Source organism: Somniosus microcephalus, chromosome 5, assembly GCF_052327205.1.
Source record: "Somniosus microcephalus isolate GS21.2 chromosome 5, FLI_Smic_1.0, whole genome shotgun sequence".
NCBI lineage: Eukaryota > Metazoa > Chordata > Chondrichthyes > Squaliformes > Somniosidae > Somniosus > Somniosus microcephalus.
The window spans coordinates 128,164,069-128,184,024 of NC_140991.1; the positions used below are offsets into that span (position 1 = coordinate 128,164,069).

A 19,956-nucleotide genomic window follows, 5' to 3' on the forward strand; every position below is an offset into this window, starting at 1 on the left:
ACCAGAATGCTGTACATACTCAGCAGGTCAGGCAGCATCTGTGGAGAGAGAAACAGTTACAGAGGGAAAAACAAGTCAGCTGGGAAGGCAGAGCAAATATGTGAAGGCAAAAGAGAATATGGCAGGGCTGGAAGGCATTTATTTTAATGCAAGGAGTCTTGCAAATAAGGTGGATGAACTGAAGTTGTTGTTGAACACATGGGAGTACGATATTGTTGCTATCACGGAGACATGGTTGAGGGAGGGTCAGGACTGGCAGCTCAATATTCCGGGGTATAGAATCTTCAGGCGAGACAGAGGGGGGTGTAAAAGGGGAGGGGGTGTTGCAATATTAATTAAGGAGTCAATTACTGCTGTAAGGAGGGATGATATATTAGCGGGTTCCTCTAATGAGGCCATATGGGTAGAACTTAAAAACAAAAAGGAGGCAAGCACTTTGCTGGGAGTGTACTATAGGCCCCCAGTCAGGGGGAGATAGAGGAACAGATATGTAGGCAAATCTCAGAGAAGTGTGAAAATAATAGGGTAATAATAGTGGGGGATTTCAACTTCCCCAATATTAAGTGGGATAGTCAGAGTGTGAAAGGCTTAGAGGGTGCAGAATTCTTAAAGTGCATCCAGGAGAGCTTTTTGAGCCAACATGTAGAAAGTCCTACAAGAGAGGGGGCGGTACTGGACCTAATCCTAGGGAATGTAGCCGGGCAAGTGGTGGAAGTGTCAGTAGGAGAGCATTTTGGCGACAGTGACCAAATTCGGTGAGATTTAAGGTGGTCATGGGAAAGGACAAAGACGGCCCGGAAATAAGGGTTCTAAATTGGGGGAAGGCCGATTTTAATATGATAAGGCAGGATCTGGCCAAAGTGGACTGGGAGCAGCTACTTATAGGAAAATCCACATCAAAACAGTGGGAGACTTTCAGAAGGGAAATAGAGAGAGTACAACGCCAACATGTTCCTGTAAAGGTCAAGGGTGGGACCAACAAGCAAAGGGAACCTTGGATGACAAGGGATATACAAAAATGCATTAGAAATAAAAGGGGGGCTTTTGGCAGTTACAAAAGACTAAAGACAGAAGAAGCCCTAGAGGAGTATAAAAAGTGCAGGGGCATACTTAAAAAAGAAATTAGGAGGGCGAGGAGGGGCCATGAAATAACACTGGCGAGCAAAATAAAGGAAAATCCTAAGATGTTTTATAAGTATATTAAGGGCAAGAGGATAACCAGGGAAAGGGTAGGGCCCATTAGGGACCAAAGTGGCAATCTGTGTGTAGAGCCAGAGGATGTAGGCGGGGTTTTAAATGAATTTTTTGCATCTGTGTTCACTATGGAGAAAGACGATGCAGACATAGAAATCGGGCAAGGGGACTGTGACATACTTGAACATATTAGCATCGAGAGGGAGGAGGTGCTAGCGGTTTTAGCGGGCCAAAAAGTGGATAAATCCCCAGGCCCGGACGAGATGTATCCCAGGCTGCTGTGGGAGGCAAAGGAGGAGATTGCAGGGGCTCTGACACTAATTTTCAGAACCTCTCTGGCCACAGGGGATGTACCAGAGGACTGGAGAACAGCTAACGTAGTACCATTATTGAAGAAGGGTAGCAGGGATAAACCAGGGAATTACAGGCCAGTGAGTCTAACATCTGTGGTGGGGAAATTATTGGAAAAAATTCTGAGGGACAAAATTAATCTCCACTTGGAGAGGCAAGGATTAATCGGGGATAGTCAGCATGGCTTTGTCAAGGGTAAATCATGTCTAACAAATCTGATCGAATTTTTCGAGGGGGTGACTAGTGGGGTGGATGAGGGAAATGCTGTGGATGTGGTTTACATGGACTTCAGTAAAGCTTTTGACAAAGTCCCGCATAGGAGACTGGTCAAGAAGGTAAGAGCCCATGGGATGCAGGGTGCCTTGGCGCGTTGGATCCTAAACTGGCTGAGTGGCAGGAGGCAGAGGGTGATGGTCGAAGGTTGCTTTTGTGACTGGAAGCCTGTGTCCAGTGGGGTACCTCAGGGATCGGTGCTGGGTCCCTTGTTGTTTGTGATCTACATAAATGATTTGGATGAAAATGTAAAAGGTATGATCAGTAAGTTCGCAGATGACACGAAAATTGGTGGGGTGGTAAATTGCGAGGAGGAAAGCCTCCGGCTACAGGACGATATAAACGGGTTGGTCAGATGGGCGGAAAAGTGGCAAATGGAATTTAACCCTGAAAAGTGCGAGGTGATGCATTTTGGACGGACAAATAAGGCAAGGGAATACACAATGAGTGGTAGGACCCTAGGAAGTACAGAGGGTCAGAGGGACCTTGGTGTACATGTACATAGATCCCTGAAGGCAGCGGAGCAGGTAGATAAGGTGGTTAAAAAGGCATATGGGATACTTGCCTTCATTAGCCGAGGCATAGAATATAAGAGCAGGGAGGTTATGATGGAGCTGTACAAAACGCTGGTGAGGCCACAGCTGGAGTACTGTGTGCAGTTCTGGTCGCCTCACTATAGGAAGGATGTGATTGCTTTGGAGAGGGTGCAGAGAAGATTCACCAGGATGTTACCTGGGATGGAGCGCCTCAGCTATGAAGAGAGGCTGGACAGGCTGGAGTTGTTTTCCTTGGAGCAGAGAAGGCTGAGGGGGGACCTGATTGAGGTGTACAAAATAATGAGGGGCATAGATAGGGTAGATAAAGAGGAACTTTTCCCCTTAGTGGGGGGGTCAATAACAAGGGGGCATAGATTCAGGGTAAGGGGCAGGAGATTTAGAGGGGATTTGAGGAGGAACTTTTTCACCCAGAGGGTGGTTGGAATGTGGAACTCAATGCCTGAAAGGGTGGTGGAGGCAGGAACCCTCACAACATTCAAGAAGCATTTGGATGAGCACTTGAAATGCCATTGCATACAAGGCTATGGACCAAATGCTGGAAAATGGGATTAGACTGGACAGGGATGGATGGGCGGCGCAGACACGATGGGCCGAAGGGCCTCTTTCTGTGCTGAAAAACTCTGACTCTGATGACCGGTTCTGACAAAAAGTCATCGACCTGAAACGTTAACTGTTTCTCACTCCACAGATACTGCCTGACCTGCTGAGCATTTTGCGTTTTTATTTTGGATAGTCTGGGGTTGTTTTCTTCAGAACAGAGGCTGAGGGGAGACTTAATTGAGGTGTATAAAATTATGAGAGGTCTAGATGGAGTGGATAAGAAGGACCTATTTCCCTTAGCAAAGTGGCATAGATTTGAAGTAATTGATAGAAGGATTAGAGGAGAGTTGGAGAATTTTTTTCACCCAGAGGGTGGTGGGGGTCTGGAACTCACTGCCTTTAAACAGTGAGGCGCAGAAACCCTCATCACATTTAAAAGTACTTGGATATGCACCCGAAGTGCTATAACCTAGGGCTATGGATCAAGAGCTGGAAAGTGGGATTAGGCTGGATAGCTCTTTTGGCCAGCAGACATGACGGGCCTCCTTCTGTGCCGTAAATTTCTATGATTCTATGAAGTGCAGAGAGACTTCAGGGATTCTTTTAAGAAACTATTTCTCACAGTTGCATTAAAACTCAGCCAAGCAGCACTTGGAATATTATGAAATTTCAAAGATTAAATCTTCCGAATGCTGTCAGTTTGCAATGGTTTCTGAAATTGGGCTGTACACGTTTGTTGGGCGTCACAAAAACAAAGTTACTGGTTTAAATACAAATTTTGTTCTTAAAAAGCTGTACTTCCATATCTGCTCTCAATTTTATAAAATAAGCAAAAAGATTTTTCTTGTAGATTTACACTTAAGTACGTACTGTACACTATTAAACCCAAAATTTAAATTTGGAATAATCTGAAAGATCTGCTTGCCTCTTTAAAGGAAACTGGAATACAAGTGTATTCAAACTACTCCAAAATGACAGTTGCATTTTATACAATTACAGGAAACTCTCTTTTTACCAGCACCTAAATAACCGGAAATCTTTCTTAACCGGCAAAATTCAGGAGTAGGTTCAGGTAAGTTTTACTTCACATTAGTGGCCGTGTAACCGGGGTTCCTGGATCTGTGGCCGTGTAACCGGGGTTCCTGCACCAACAGGGACACCTGGATCTGTGGCCGTGTAACCGTGGCTCCTGCACTTGTTGCCATGCAACAGGGATGTCTGGATCTGTGGCCGTGTACGGGGCTCTCGTACCTTAGTAAGTATACCTCTCTGTAATCCGGACTTTTTGATCAACTGGCACCACGCTGGTCCCGTCTGTGCCGGATAAAAAAAAAGTTTCCTGTATCTGGAATAGGTTATGTAGATCATTGGCAACAATGTAGACTTAAATCAAAGATACAAATTAGAATGTGCCACTGATACACGCATAATGTCGGTTTCCAAGACTACTTACCTATAAATTGCAGCATTAGCCGTTTCAAGTTTATTGGCTTCTAATAAGTTATCAAGTCAAATTGGCTTTTACTGAAATGAACTGTGAAGGATTTGTGCTTGTAAAATGTTTCATATGATCTATGTGACTCTTGGGTAAATGGAGCAGGATATACCCAACTTTTCCACAGGAGTTTTTCCTCAATGATGCAGTGACGCATGAACTCATACAGTACACATTTTTATTAATTTAGTTATAACCTCTGGTGGAACTTCTTGTGTTCAAGTGTTAACTGGCTTAGTGGCAGCAGTTGTACCCTAGTCAGAAGGTTGTGGGCTCAAGCCCCACAAGAGTATAATGTATGCTGATACTTCAGTGCAGTAATGAAGAAGTGCTATATTGTTGGAGGTGCTGCCTCTCAGATGAGGCATTAAACCGAGGTCCCGTCTGCCTGTGCAGGTGGACACAAGTAATCCTGTCGCATTCTTGAACTAACACCATCAAAAGGCAGATTAATTGGTCATTTCTCTCATTTGCTGTGCATAAATTAGCTACCACATTTGCCTAAACTTCAAAAGTACTTTATGGGCTGTGAAGTGATTTGAGATGTGAAAAACACAATCAAGATTAGGGAATTAAACATTAAACACAGTTCATCCAGTGTCAACAGCAAGCATTTTTAGGTCAGGTATAGTAGACATTATATACAGAGTAAAGTTCCTCTTATTCTGCACCAAAAACATGCCTCAGCATAATGTTTATTTCCCACACTTGCCAGAGTAGTTGTGAATGGTTGTTTTTCAGACTGGAGGGAAGTATACAGTGGTGTCCCCCAAGTGTCAGTGTTGGGCACTGCGGTTTCTGATATATACTAATGACCTGGACTTGGGTATACAGGGCATAATTTAGAAGTTTGTGGATGACACAAAACTCGGAAATGTAATAAACAATGAGGAGGATAGTAACAGACTTCAGGAGGACACAGACAGATTGGTGAAATGGGCAGTACATATGGCAGGTGAAATTTAATGCAGAGAAATGTGAAGTGATACACTTCCTACCAAAGTGTGAGGAGAGGCAATATAAACTAAATGATACAATTTTAAAGGGGGTGCAGGAACAGAAACACCTGGGGGTGAATGTGCAGATCTTTGAAGGTGGCAGGACAAGTTGAGAAGGCTGTTAAAAAAGCATACGGGACCCTTGGCTTTATTAATAGAGTTAGAGTACAAAAGCAAGGAATTTATGCTAAACCTTTATAAAACATTTGTTAGGCCTCAGCTGGAATAGTGTCTCTAATTCTGGGCACCACACTTTAGGAAGGATGTCAAGGCATTAGAGAGGATGCAGAAGAGATTTATTGGAATGGTACCAGAGATGAGGGACTTCAGTTATGTGGAGAGTTGTTCTTAGAGTAGAGAAGGTTAAGAGGAGATTTGAATAGAGGTGTTCAAAATCATGAACGGTTTTGATAGATGAGTAAATAAGGAGAAACTGTTTTCAGTGGCAGAAGGGTCAGTAACCAGGAGAGAGAGATTTAAGGTGATTGATAAAAGAACACAAGGAAACAATTTTTTTTTTTTTTTTTTTAATTTTTACGCAGCAAGTCGTTGTGATCTGGAATGCACTGCCTAAAAGGGTGGTGGAAGCAGATTCAATAATAACTTTCAAAAAGGAATCGACTAAATACTTGAAGGGAAAAAGTTTACAGGGCTATGGGGAAAGCACAGGGGAGTGGGACTAACTGGATAGCTCTAGACAGCCGGCAAAGGCACAATGGGGCAAACTGCCTCCTTCTGCGCTGCATCATTCTATGATTTAAGGCTTCTGAAGAGCGAGAACACTAAACTATTGTCAAGTTATGGGTGGGTTCGCAAACTGCAAGAACTGAGCTGTGACTGCCAGAATATTTAGGAACCTTAGTTGTTGAAAAGTTTTACCCATTAGCTCAAACTTAAATTCCACAAGTGAAAAAAAATGTAAAAAGTTAAGGAACTGGTGTGATGCAGTTTTAAGATACTTACAGCTTCAATGCAGTAACAAATGCTCAAGTGGTATCTACTATTAACTTACTTTTTAGTCCCAACCTTCTTTTTATGTCTGGCTGTCTCCAACACGGAGTAAGGAAAATGTTTTATGAACTGATCTTTAAAATCACTGAGATAGTGATTCCGCAGCCAAGTTTCCTGAAAAACATGGAAAGAATGGGTAGCTTATTTAATCTGTATACATTTAACTGTAACTGGGCATAGTAAAATATTAGACCAGGTACATCAAAGCTTTTGGTCTTGGTGGACCACAAAGGCACTTCTACCATGAAGCCTCAGAGGCCACATACAAAATTTAAATCCAGGTTCTCAACAATTCTCATATTTCTCAAATCGTTGATGCGGAAGATCCTGGTGTTCTGATTAGCATTTACCCAATGAAACACCAAGAACAGCCCTTACAAAACCTCCAGGCCTACTGAATTCAGAAGCCAAATCAGCGAATAAGAAGCAGAAGCACAAACAGGGCTGGATTCCCTCAGAACGAGGGCCACACCTGGACCCAAACCTACAATCTGGACATCCTGATCCAGGCACAGTTACTTGTTTGTATAGGGACCTCTATTCTTGAGAAGTAGATAAAACCTAAAAATTATGTATTTTTAACAAAAACAAACAAAAAAAAACCCCAGAAGGTCATTGCAACATCCACTTCCAAATGCACAGAAAACCCTTATATATCAAGTTTGCCATTTTTCCATTATATTTAACTCCGTCATATATAGGACCTTTAATTAATATAGAAGAATGTTCAAAAGTGCGTCATAGGCTTATGGAAAAAAAGGGACACCAAGCCAAAAAGAGAGAAATTATGAGTGGTGGCTAAAAACTTGGTCAGGAGGGTGGTTTTGAGCCGAAATCCTGTTACCACAGCAGTGCTGATTTATGAGCTGGAAAGTTCTGGAAAATTTGTGCGTTGGAGTGAGCGGGCCTGTTGGGAGACCCAGGGCCCATCAGGTTGCCCAGTTGTTATTTTCCAGGTTTTTGGGGGGGGGGGGGGAAAAAAGAGAAGTGGAGAGGAGAGCTCTGATTTGCACGTCATTGGCTGGAGACAGCAGGGTGCAAACTGGCAGAGAGCTGGAAATGCAAGGACTTGTTCCTGACCCGCTGGGAACGCCCTAACCGAGAGAAGAACAAGTTTTTGATGTGGATGTCAGCAGATGATCCCAATCACTCAAGCAGCTGTATGTTTTGGGAGGTTCTTTTCATCTTGTGTTATTTTTAATTTCACTTCTTTAATTAAGCATTGAATTAAAATTGAGGCTTTTGTGAATTTCAAATTATATATATATTTTTTTTTAAATAAAAGGTTTGTAATTAAAATTCATAGATGAGCACTAGTTTTTGTGACTACTTAAAATTAATGTAACAAGTAGGACAGTGAACAGCAGGTGCAGCTTTCAATAAATTGTCAAAAATCACACCAAGGATACAGACACTGCAGTGAGAAGCAGGAACACCCATCTCACTGATGTAAGAACTGTTTTCTTAAAAGCATAATTAAAACACTCCTTACATGCAGCACTTTCATATTCTGAGTCAACAGTGCTATCAAGCAATAACCGGCTCACTGATGCTCCCGACCTCATTACAGCCTTGGTCCAAACATGGACAAAGGAGCTGAATTCCCGAAGTGAGGTGAGAGTGACTGCCCTTAACATCAAGGCAGCATTTGACTGAGTGTGGCATCAAGGAGCCCTAGTAAAACTGAAGTCAATGGGAATCGGGGGGAAAAAACTCTACTGGCTGAAGTCATACCTAGCACAAAGGAAGATGGCTGTGGAGGTTGGAGGTCAATCATCACAGCCCCAGGACATCGCTGCAGGAGTTCCTCAGGGCAGCATCCTAGGCCCAACCATCTTCAGCTGTTTCATCAATGACCTTCCCTCCAACATAAGGTCAGAAATGGGGCTGTTTGCTGATGACTGCAGAGTGTTCAGTGCCATTCGCAACTCCTCAGATAATGAAGCAGTCCATGCCCGCATGCAACAAGACCTTGATGACATTCAGGCTTGGGCTGTTAAGTGGCAGGTAACATTCGTGCCACACAAGTGTCAGGCAATGGCTATCTCCAACAAGCAGGAGTCTAACCACCGCCCCATGACATTCAACGGCATTACCATCATCCTCCTGGGGGGTCACCATTGACCAGAAACTTAACTGGACCAGCCACATAAATACTGTGGCAACAAGAGCAGGTCAGAGGCTAGGTATTCTGTGGCAAGTGTCTCATCTTCCAACTCCCCAAAGCCTTTCCACCATCTACAAGGCACAAGTAAGGAGTGTGATGGAATACTCTCCACTTGAGTGTTGTACTCATCAGGCAAGAAGCTCGACACTATCCAGGACAAAGCAACCCACTTGATTGGCATCCCATCCACCACCTTAAACATTCACTCCCACCACCAGCGTACCATGGCTGCAGTGTGCACCATCTACAAGATGCACTGCAGCAACTCGCCAAGGCTTCTTCGGCATCACCTCCAAAACCCACAACCTCTACCACCTAGAAGGACAAGGGCAGCAGACGCATGGGAACACCACCACCTCCAAGTTTCCCTCCAAGTCACACATCATCCTGACTTGGAAGTATATCGCCGTTCCTTCATCGTCACTGGGTCAAAATCCTGGAACGCCCTCCCTAACAGCACTGTGGGAGTACCTTCATCACATGGATTGCAGTGGCTCAAGAAGGCAGCTCACCACCACCTTCACAAGGGTAATTAGGGATGGGCAATAAATGCTGGCCTTGCCAGTGACGCCCACATCCCATGAACGAATAAAAAAATATATAATTTAGATGTGGGGTGGGGGGGCAGCTCAGTGATTACTAATCGATTTGAAAAGGGGCCCTTCAACCAAAAATGTTTGAGAACCACAGTACCAAGTGTTCATACTCTTGCAAAGCCAATGCACCACCCTAATTTCAGTTACATTTTTTAGCCCTCCTTCTTCCACAATGGATTAAATCTTTCTAACTTTATAACAACTTTCTTCCACAAATGATATTTCCATGCTCCACTTTTACTTGTACAAATGCCAAGTGAAAAAGGTTCTTCTGTTAAAAAAAAATACAAAATTAAGTTATTTCAACTAGCTCCCCCCACCCCCGCACCAAAAAAAAAATCACTGCAGTAACTATCTCATTCTAAAATTAACAAAGTACCTTCCTTACCAGCTTCTGAGTTTCATCCTGGTGCTGCATTAGCTTCCACAACAGCTGGATGATGCAGAGAACCTGTAGCTTGAGCATCATAGCTTCTGGTTCAAGTAGATTACCTGGTGTAGGGCCAGCAAGCTGAGCAGGAGAGGCTTCCACCCAACACTCCAATAGAAGGGGCACCAGTATCTCAATGAAGCCTTTCAGATTCTCCACGGAGGACAAACCTTCTTCGGCACCAAGTGAAGGTCTGGAGCACATTAATGGGAAAATAAATACATGAACAGATACACACTTCAATTCAGCAGCAACAGCAGAGACACTGATCCACACAACATTCCTTGCCGAACATATGCAATTTTAGTCACATTATTGCCATCTGCAGATCCATCCATTCTTCAAAAGCTGAAGAAAATCTTAAATATTTAGCAACGGAGATAGAAATGGAATAGAAAACGACTAAAGAAAATTTAAAGAATTGTAAGTGATAAAAAAGCATGAAAGCTAGGAACGAAAGAATAATTAGAGAATGGTAAAGAAGAACAATCAAACAAACCAGGAAAAATAGAAAGTATTGTTACAAATATGGTTTCCTTTTTACCAAAAAGATGGATCACCACTGGATATCTTATGCTTGTAAGAAATACCACTACACACTACAATACCCCAGGATGATAAGGTCTGGTAATAGTATTAAACTTTGGTACTCATCCGAAGAAATATATGTCTGCTCCCCTTGATCTTAATTTGTAATTTCTAATTGCCAACTTCAGGGGTTGCTGGGAAGTGAGGTCGTGAGGTTTCATCAGTCTCAGAAACAGAACAAGATAGCAGCTCTAATTAAGATCAACTTATTTTTCCTTCTTAAATTTCAAGTATACAAAAGGGGTTTGATTTTGTACAAATACTCAAGGGTTAAGGCCACTATATGTCAACCCATTTGAAACCAGTCTATTCCCATTCCCTGTATTATTTGTAGCTGTATCTTCGCTATAATAACCAAATAAACATCTCCTCCACAGCACATCTTTGCTTTTTCTGTGTCCAAAAGGGTCCAATATAAAGGTGAGCACTAAATAGCATTTTATATATGATTTAATACAGAAATCTATTTACATAGGTACAGTTCACACTAAAAGCAAGAGTAAAGGTTGCAATTCTCCATTCGTTGCAACACAGGCCCTTGAGGCAGAATTTTTTGCATCACAAGAAGTGATAAATAACGAAAATGTCAGATCAGGAGTGACTTTCCACACATGCTAGGTGTGCCAATTCATCATTTGATTTTAGTGTGGTGAGAGTTTAAGATTAAATATAGAATCATAGAATGGTTATAGCACAGAAGGAGGCCAATCAGCCCGTCAAGGCTCTCTGCAAGAGCACTTCAGCTAGTCTCACACCCCCGCCCTTTCCCCGTAGCCCTGGAAAAAAAATTTCCCCCTCGGGTACTTATCCAATTCCCTTTTGAAAGCCACGATTGAGTCTGCCTCCGCCACCCTTTCAGGCAGTGCATTCCAGATCCTAACCACTCGCTGCGTAAAAAAGTTTTTCCTCATGTCACCTTTGGTGCTTTTGCCAATCACCTTAAATCTGTGTCCTCTGGTTCTCGACCCTTCCGTCACTGGGAACAGTTTCTCTATCTACTCTGTCTAGACCCTTCATAAGTGTCAAAAAGCAATAATTTTCAAAACACATAGCTGTTTCGACATGCAGAAGAGGGTCATTCATTCAAATTAGATCAATTTCTTTCAAAGAATAACATTTGATGATACAGTACATGAGTAATTTGAGACATGACTTGTGGCAAGTGTAGCATGCTTGGGAGGAAAATGGTAACTTCGGACCTATGGTTCCCAAAGCTCTCCGCCACTGGGATTTTCCTCCAGTCACTTCTGGATCTGATCGATAGAGATTGATTGCTATGATTAATCAACAATTCCATTATTTTGTATCATGTGATGACCAAGATGGTAGAAGGCAAACTAGACAGTCCTTGATTTTTTGTCTAGTAATTTCTATGTTCCTATGAAAGCAGTGGCGTACCCACTGGGTGTCCACTGTTCCAGATCATGGATGGGGCCGCTGGTTCTGTAGTTCATGGGTCAAGAATATTTGTACATTTTGCGCACCTACCCTGCCATTCACTCAACTTCTCAAAGACCACTACAGCAATTCCCAAACACAACAGGGTTAACAATGTTCTTCTGCTTGTTCTTTAATTTTTCATCTTACTTTTCCTTTCTTTTTTTCCCCCTTTCTTAATCCATTATTTTTCTTTCCCTCTGTCTGCATTTAGTTTGATTCTAATTCACCCCATTTCCTTCTCAGTTTTTCACTCTGAATCTTTATTCTTTCATTGGTGAAGAAGCCAAGTCATTGGGCAAGACATGCATGAGGTCCCAGATGAGAATTGACAAAAACTGCGGGTCGATGCTCCAGCAATTTGCTGTGCAAATGTAACGCAATGTCAATATTGAGCTTAAAAGTCCAATCAACATTGCTTGCTGCAAAACTGCCATTGCACCCCCACTGTGGGAGTCTGATTTAAATGTTAATGAAGTGTCTTGCCTCTCCAAGACGAGACAGTCGCTCACCTCGCTATCCACCGCCGTAAAAACGGCAACGGGCATGTACTTGGTGGGTTGGGGACACGTTTAATATCAAAGCCGTGGGTTCTTTTCATCACAATCTTTACCAATTACCTTAATGATACAGATAAGCAGATTTAAGTTTACTGATGAGGCAAAATTAAATTGTATGGAAGGTAAGACATGCAGAAGAGTTAAGATATAATTTAGATGGATTTATGGAGAGCTAGTAACTAAACAGATTACGTGGCTAATGGTGTTCCTTGTTCAATAAATGCAAGTTAGTGCATATAGAACTAACAAGGTTGCATAGCAAGCTCAACTAAAAGACGGATAGTTAATAGTCTCCTTTCTACTTGTTTTAGGCTAAGATGCAGTCATTTAACATTTCTTAGTGGGAGAAACATCAGAAATCTATATTATATCTTGCTGCAAATATTGAACAACAGCATTCATGCCCAGATTTGCCTGAAATTTCTCACCTTAGTCTGAATGGAATCACTGTACTGGGTTGGGATCCAGAGTGCTCATACAATTGTATGTGCTGCTGTCCAGTTGCATAATTCTCCCAGTTGACCTGCAAAGTGGTCACATGTTCAGACCCAGTCCTGTTGTCATGCTCAAAAATAGCTACATTCTCCACTGACTGGCTTGAACCCTCAACAATTGCCTGTAGGAATTTTCTTAACCGGCTGAGAACATTAAGCCGCCATTGCTGAGAAGTAATCCGGCGGTCTGGGTTGACAGACAGCATCCAAGAAGATACCTTTCCTCCAGTTTTCAATTCCTTCGACAATCTCTGGTGTGAAATGAGCTCCAGAAAATTCTTCAGCAGGATGCTGCTATGGTCTGTGAGAAGCTCAGGATAATGTTCCAACAAAATATCTAATATCTTCAAGGCATCCTCCTGTATCCCTTCCACAATGTGAGTCATTGCACTGGAAAGGTGTGCACTAACCAAAGGATAAAAAGGAGCCATTTGATCACCAGAAATTCTAGGAGCAAGAAAGTGTAAAAGTTGGACAGCTGCTGATCTGACTGTGGGATCTTTGTCTGTGAACACAGCTGCTACATCACTGAGAATACTAGAGAGATGGGATGTGATTACAGATGGATGCTGGGATACAAGATCTTTCAGGCCGATTAGAGCGCTCTGTTTGATTCCTGAACTATAATGGTGCAACTGCGTCAGCAGATCCTATTGAAAGAGAAAAGAAAAAAGTTTATATGGCACTTAAATGGCATTGTAAACAAAAATTTCACACAAATGCTTCTCAATCTCTCTGAAGGTGGAGCGATCAAACTTGGTGAGAGGAGGCCCGATACGGTGAAATAAAGTAGCTTACAAATTCGTAAGATGAAACCACAAAACAGCAATTTTGATTGGACTGTTCAAAACACTTCTAATTTCTTGACTAGTTTGAACCTTGTTAATTTTGCACTCGGGTTGGTTTTATGACCACAAATTAAGTTAAAGAACTTGCTTAAACCTTCAATATCTATGTCTGTTAACATTTCAAAGACTTAGATCACAACAGTGACCACACTTTAAAATGTACTTCACTAGTTGTGAAGCGCTTTTGGACATGGAGGTCATGAAAGGCACTACGTAAATGCAAGCTTTTTCTTTCAATCATGCTTCCTTTCAAAAAACTTGTCCCCAGAATTTTTTCAAAACATATTAGCCATTTTATACGCATCATTGCGTATTTCCAATATAAATTAAGTCTACATTTATAATGCCAACTGCTTATATAAACTTGTCCTGCTGTAATTACTCTATCCCATCAGTGGTGGCGCCTCAGTTTTGCATCTCCCAGCCTGTATTGCAAAGAAACTCCCATGGAACATGGGAACTGGAGTAGGCCATTCAGCCCCTGGAGTCTGTTCTGCCATTCAGTTAGATAATGGCTGATCTGTGTCTAAACTCTATCACCTCATACCATTACCTAACAAAAATCTATTTTGAAAATTTCAATTGACTGCCTTTTGGGATGCAAGTTCCAGACTTCCACTACCTAGTGTGTGGAAAAAGTGCTTCCACATTTCACTCCTAAATGACTTGGCTCCAATTTTAAGATTATGCCCCCTCTTGTTCTGGATCCTCCCATCAGAGGAAATAGTTTTTCTGTACCTACCCTGTTAAATCCCTTTATCATTTTGAAGACCTTGATTAGATTACCACTCAATCTTCTAAACTCAATTTTATGCAACCTGTCCTCACAATTTACACTTTAAAGCCCCGGTATCATTCTGGTGAATCCGAGCTGCACCCCCTCCAAGACCAACATGTCTCCGGAGGTTCAGTGCCCAAAACTGAATTCAGCACTCTAGAGGGGGTCACTTTGTATGTCTACATCCATTTATAACTTCCTGCTCCCAACTACACAACTAACTGTGCCTCCTAGAACTATTATCTGCAAACTTCAATATTCTCATTTCTTTGCCAAACTCATACATACATCATATATATATAAAAACGGTGAAAAGTTGAGGTTTCGGTACAGCTCCTTGGGGAACACCAATTGTCATATCCCACCAATCAGAGAACGATCCCTTTATTCCTACTTTGTCTCCTACCTCTCAACCATTACCGACCACAAGGTTACCTGCAATTATGGTGCAACCAACTCCAATTCTCTGCTCCACAAACTGTCATAAGTCTTGCTACTCGTCTACAAATAGCAAATTTGATTATTTATAAATAAGCACAGAATTTATGACTTTAATTACATCTACATGGCTCTAGTCCAATTCCTCGGCCCTCTAACATTACTTTACCGGAAGACGATACTTGGTCTTCACTCTCCCATGTACAACCCCAAGAAGCATCAACTGTTGTTTTTGTTTGCATGCACACACATTAATAGGGATCCTAAAGAAAGCTCCATCCTATTCATTAGTACTTCCATTTTCAAAAAAACCTGTGTCTGCTCTGCAGATTACAGGTTATATAGCCATCTTTGGTAGGACAGGCAGAAACCGCATCTCTTATTCCTTGATTCAATATGTTGACAAACAGTTTTAATTAGGAAGGTTTATTCCATATGCCAGAGTCCATCATCCACAACATCAAAGAAATAAACATAAAAAAATAAAAATAATAAGACACTACCAGGCCTCCAGTGCCCACTATCAAATAGGCGGTATAATTTCATGTGCTCCAACTTCCCCAATCATTCGTATTGTTAACTCAAGGGGAACATACAAGATGTAGCTGAGCAATTATTCTTTTGCAATGTTACGAGTTGAGCAGCACCACAAGTTACTTAAGCTACAACTCTTTTTGTTTATGCCTGGAGAACAAGTGGTTCTGCAGCAATATTCCCTCCAATTTTTACTTGTACTGAGTGGGCCACGAATTCATCTGAACACTACTTTTTTGTCTGTGGGCAAGTTTTACAACAACCACCAAAACCACTTAAAGCATATATACGACAATGCAAGTAAATAAAGTTGATATCTATTCAACATGACTTAGTTACCCTTACATCATGCTGGAAATTTCTCCTGTCTGTCTTTCTCTGTTCTCCAGTGATGGAAAATTGTCACGGTTGACAAACTACCTCTCCTTTAAGAGGTCACACTGGTGCCATTCTCCCTCTCCTCACATCCCATTCTACCCTCACACATCTCACACCTGGACTGTTAGCTCCCCTTTTCCGACACAAGAGCTCATACTTTCAGGAGAGTACAGGAAATGCAAAAGGAGCTGGGAGGATACCTTGAAGGTCTGGGCTTAGATCATAAACAACCGTAAAAATCCAATCATCTCACCAAACAGTGAAATGAAACTCAATCTGGTCTCTCATCCATTAACCTAGATAGCTTCAATTAACTTTTTTTTTTAATTTGTTTATGGGATGTGGGCGTCGCTGGCAAGGCCTGCTCGTTTCCAGGCTGGTATATGTGGCTCAGTTAATGCTAAAGGCCATGCTCCATATAAATGATAAATAACCCAATCTGCATCATAAATCTGCCCATCAGAAAGCATTAGGTGCTCATCAAGACTAAATCCATTGACCAACTTCACCCCAGACTGTGTATCTGGCCATGCCCACTGGTTTTGTGAGCCTTTCTGCTCAAGGTCGAGTCCTGGGGCATTGAGAGCTGCTGAATGGGGAGCACACCCAAGTCTCACTCTCATCCAGGGCCATCAACCAGACGCTCCGCGGGCCCGATCACCACAGGTGGATTAGGAACTTAAAATGGCCCTGAAAACTATTCTGAAAGCAGCTCACATCACCCATCCTATACGATGTGAAACACTCTTTGTTCCAGTCCTACTCGGGTCCCCTCCTTCACCTCTTTTTCCGATACATTGATGACTATCGGTGCCGTTTCCTGCTCTCGCCCTGAACTAGACAATTTCATTCACTTTGCCTCCAATTTCCACCCTTCCCTCACCTTCACATGGTCCATCTCAGACTCTTCCCTTCCTCGACTTCTCTGTCTCCATCTCTGGGGATAGGTTATTGACCAACATTCACTACAAGCCCACTGACTCCCACAGCTACCTGGACTACACTTCCTCCAACCCCACCTCCTGTAAAGGACTCGATTCCATTCTCCCAGTTTCTCCGTCTCCGCCGCATCTGCTCCGACGATGCCACCTTCCACACCAGTGCTTCCGACATGTCTTCCTTTTTCCTCAACCGAGGATTCCCCTCTACCGCGTCCGTTCTATCTCCCGCACTTCTGCCTTCACCCCTGCCCCTCCCGGAACCACGATAGGGTTCCCCTTGTCCTCACCTTTCACCCTACCAGCCTCCACATTCAATGGATCATCCTCCGCCATTTCCGCCACCTCCAACGTGAACCCACCACCAAATGCATCTTCCCCTCACCTCCACTTTCAGCATTCCGTAGGGACCGCTCCCTCGAGACACCCTGGTCCACTCCTCTATCACCCCCGGCACCTTCCCGTGCAAGCGCAAGAGATGCAACACCTGCCCATATACCTCCCCCCTTCCCACACCTCTTCCAGGTGAAACAGCGATTTACTTGTACTTCTTGCAATCTAGTATACTGTATTCGCTGCTCACGATGTGGTCTCCTCTACATTGGGGAAACCAAACGTAGATTGGGTGACCGCTTTGCGGAACACCTCTGTTCAGTCCGTAAGGGTGACCCCGAGCTTCCGGTTGCCTGTCATTTCAATTCACCGTTCCATTCCCACTCAGACCTCACCTTCTGCGGCCTCTTGCACTGTTCCACGGAAGCTCAGCGTAAACTTGAGGAACAGCACCTCATCTTCCGATTAGGCAGTTTACGTCCTTCCAGACTTAATATCGAGTTCAACAATTTCAGATCATAACCTCAGCCCCTATTATATTTTTAACCCACACTTTTGGTTTGTGCCTTTTCCCTCTCTCCCACATAGCAGCTGTCTTTCACTCTGCCAGCACATTTCACACTTCATCTAGAGCCATTGTTTGTTTCTTTACCTGTCCTATTACTATCTCGTCTCACCTTGAATATCTCTTAATGTCTCTTCTTTCATCCCCCCCCCCCCCATTTCCCAGCCCCCAAACTGCCTTTTAACCTTTTCATTTCCTGCCATTTTTTCATCAGTTCTGTAGAAGGGTTTCGACCCGAAACATTGACTCTGTTTCTCTCTCCACGGATGTTGCCTGGCCTGCTGAGTTTTTCCAGCGTTTTGTTATTATTTCACCCATCCTATAGTAGTCTTATAACCTCATTTTCAGTAACCCTATTCCTACTTACTCAGTTATTATGGTCATTTATACATAAATTACAGGAAACTGTGTTATCCGGCACGGACGGGACCGACGTTGTGCCGGTTCATCAACAATTCCGGATAACCGAACGCTATAGTAAAAGATACGGAGCTCAGAGCTCCGTATAAAGCAACAAACCCTGTGCTTCAGAACAATCGGCACAAGTTGCAAGCGTCTCTGCAGCTTAGCAACAGCTGCAGCTACACACTTGCACAGCAACAAATGGAGTAAAAAAAAGTTACCTGAACCTACTCCTGAATTTTGCCAGTTAACCGACATTTCCGGTTATTTAGGGGCCGGTTAATTGAAAGTTTCCTGTACAAAGAACTCACTTTTATAATAGTTTTATGAAATGTATTTGTAAATATTGCTTACTGTACAATTGCACGCACTGCACATTTACAAAGCAACTGAAAACAAAAATATCATACACCAAACTGAAAATCAGTATGTATGACATTATAGATATAGAAAATAGGAGCAGAAGTAGGCCATTCGGCCCCTCAAGCCTGTTCCGCCATTTAATGAGATCATGGCTGATCATTCAAATTCAGTACCCTGTCCCTGGTTTCTCCCCATATCCCTTGATCCTTAAGAAATATATCCAACTCCTCCTTGAATATATTTAATGAATTGGCCTCAACTGCCTCCTGTGGTAGAGAATGCCACAGGTTCACCACTCTCTGGGTGAAGAAATTCCTCCTCATCTGTGTCCTAAATGGCTTGCCCCTTATCCTTACACTGTTACCTCTGGCCGGGGAGCCCAGAACCATCGGGAACATCCTTCCTGCATCTAGTCTGTCTAGTCCTGTTAGAATTTTATAAGTTTCAATGAGATCCCCTCATTCTTCTAAACTCCACCAAATATAAGCCTAATCGACCCAATCTCTCTTCATACATCATTCCTGCCATCCCAGGCATCAGTCTGGTGAATCTTCGCTGCACTCTCTCCATGGCAAGAACATCCTTCCTCAGATAAGGCGACCAAAACTGCACACAATACTCAAGGTGTGGTCTCACCAAGGCCCTGTACAACTGCAGCAAGACATCCTTCCTCCTGTACTCTAATCCTCTCGCTATGAAGGCCAACATACCATTTGCCGCCTTAACCGCCTGCTGCACCTGCATGCTTACCTTCAGCGACTGGTGCACAAGGACACCCAGGTCTCGTTGCACTTCCCCTTCTCCCAATCTATTGCCGTTCAGATAATAAAAATCGGTCTTCCTGTTTTTGCCACTGAAGTAGATAACCTTGCATTTATCCACATCATACTCCATTTGCCATGCATCTGCCCAATCACCCAATCTGGCCAAATCATGCTGGAGTTTCTCTGCATCCTCCTCACAGCACACACGCCCACCCAGCTTTGTGTCGTCTGCAAACTTGGAGATATTACATCTAGTTCCCTCGTCCAGATCATTAATATATAGTGAATAGCTGGGGTCCTAGCACCGATCCCTGCGGTACCCCACTAGTCGCTGCCTGCCACTCGGAAAAGTATCAGTTTATTCCAACTCTTTGCTTCCTGTCTGCCAACCAGTTCTCTATCCAAGACAGTACCATGCCCCCAATCCCATGTTCTTTAATTATCTGAAAATAATCATCGCCAAGTTATTGCAGATATAGCTCCATCCGTAATGAACCTTTCAATGATCATTATCAACAACTGCATCTAAGTCTATACGATGTAGAATGTTGTAATAGATTAAATCATTGTTTTAATCAAAGAAAATGCGTGCATCCAACTGTGCAATACTACCCTGTGCCACAGAGCTGATTAGTGTGACCTGCAGAAAAAGATAACTAAAGTTGATCATTTTGCAAATGATGGATAGAGACAGTTCTCAATCAGGCAGAAAGGCTCCTTGTAACTTAGACTTTCATTCACCTGAGCCAAATGAAATGATTCTGCACCGATTACTTCTATTGTTAAGTGTTTAGTAATCGGAAGAGTCTCCTCTTAAAGTCTGGTTTTATTACACACATAATGCATCTCCCTCACTAAAAACCACTTGATTCTCACTTGAAGTCAAAACTGACAGATCTTGTACACCTTTAGCCACACATATGC

At 42.9% G+C, this 19,956-nt stretch overlaps 1 protein-coding gene across 7 annotated transcripts in view; it reads right to left on the reverse strand.

Moving 5' to 3' along the window:
• Positions 1–19,956, reverse strand: part of tex10 (testis expressed 10) — a 128,199-nt gene that overhangs the window by 84,202 nt on the left and 24,041 nt on the right. For all 7 annotated transcript variants that reach the window (XR_015078419.1, XM_085988201.1, XM_085988204.1 and 4 more), the window contains 3 exons: positions 12,626–13,341; positions 9,571–9,805; positions 6,421–6,533 (listed from right to left, as the gene is read on the reverse strand). Coding sequence is in view for 6 of the 7 variants with exons in the window: in XM_085988201.1 (XP_085844327.1) it covers positions 6,421–6,533; positions 9,571–9,805; positions 12,626–13,341 (1,064 nt within the window). In the remaining variant the exon portion in view is untranslated. The remainder of the gene's footprint in view (positions 1–6,420; positions 6,534–9,570; positions 9,806–12,625; positions 13,342–19,956) is intronic.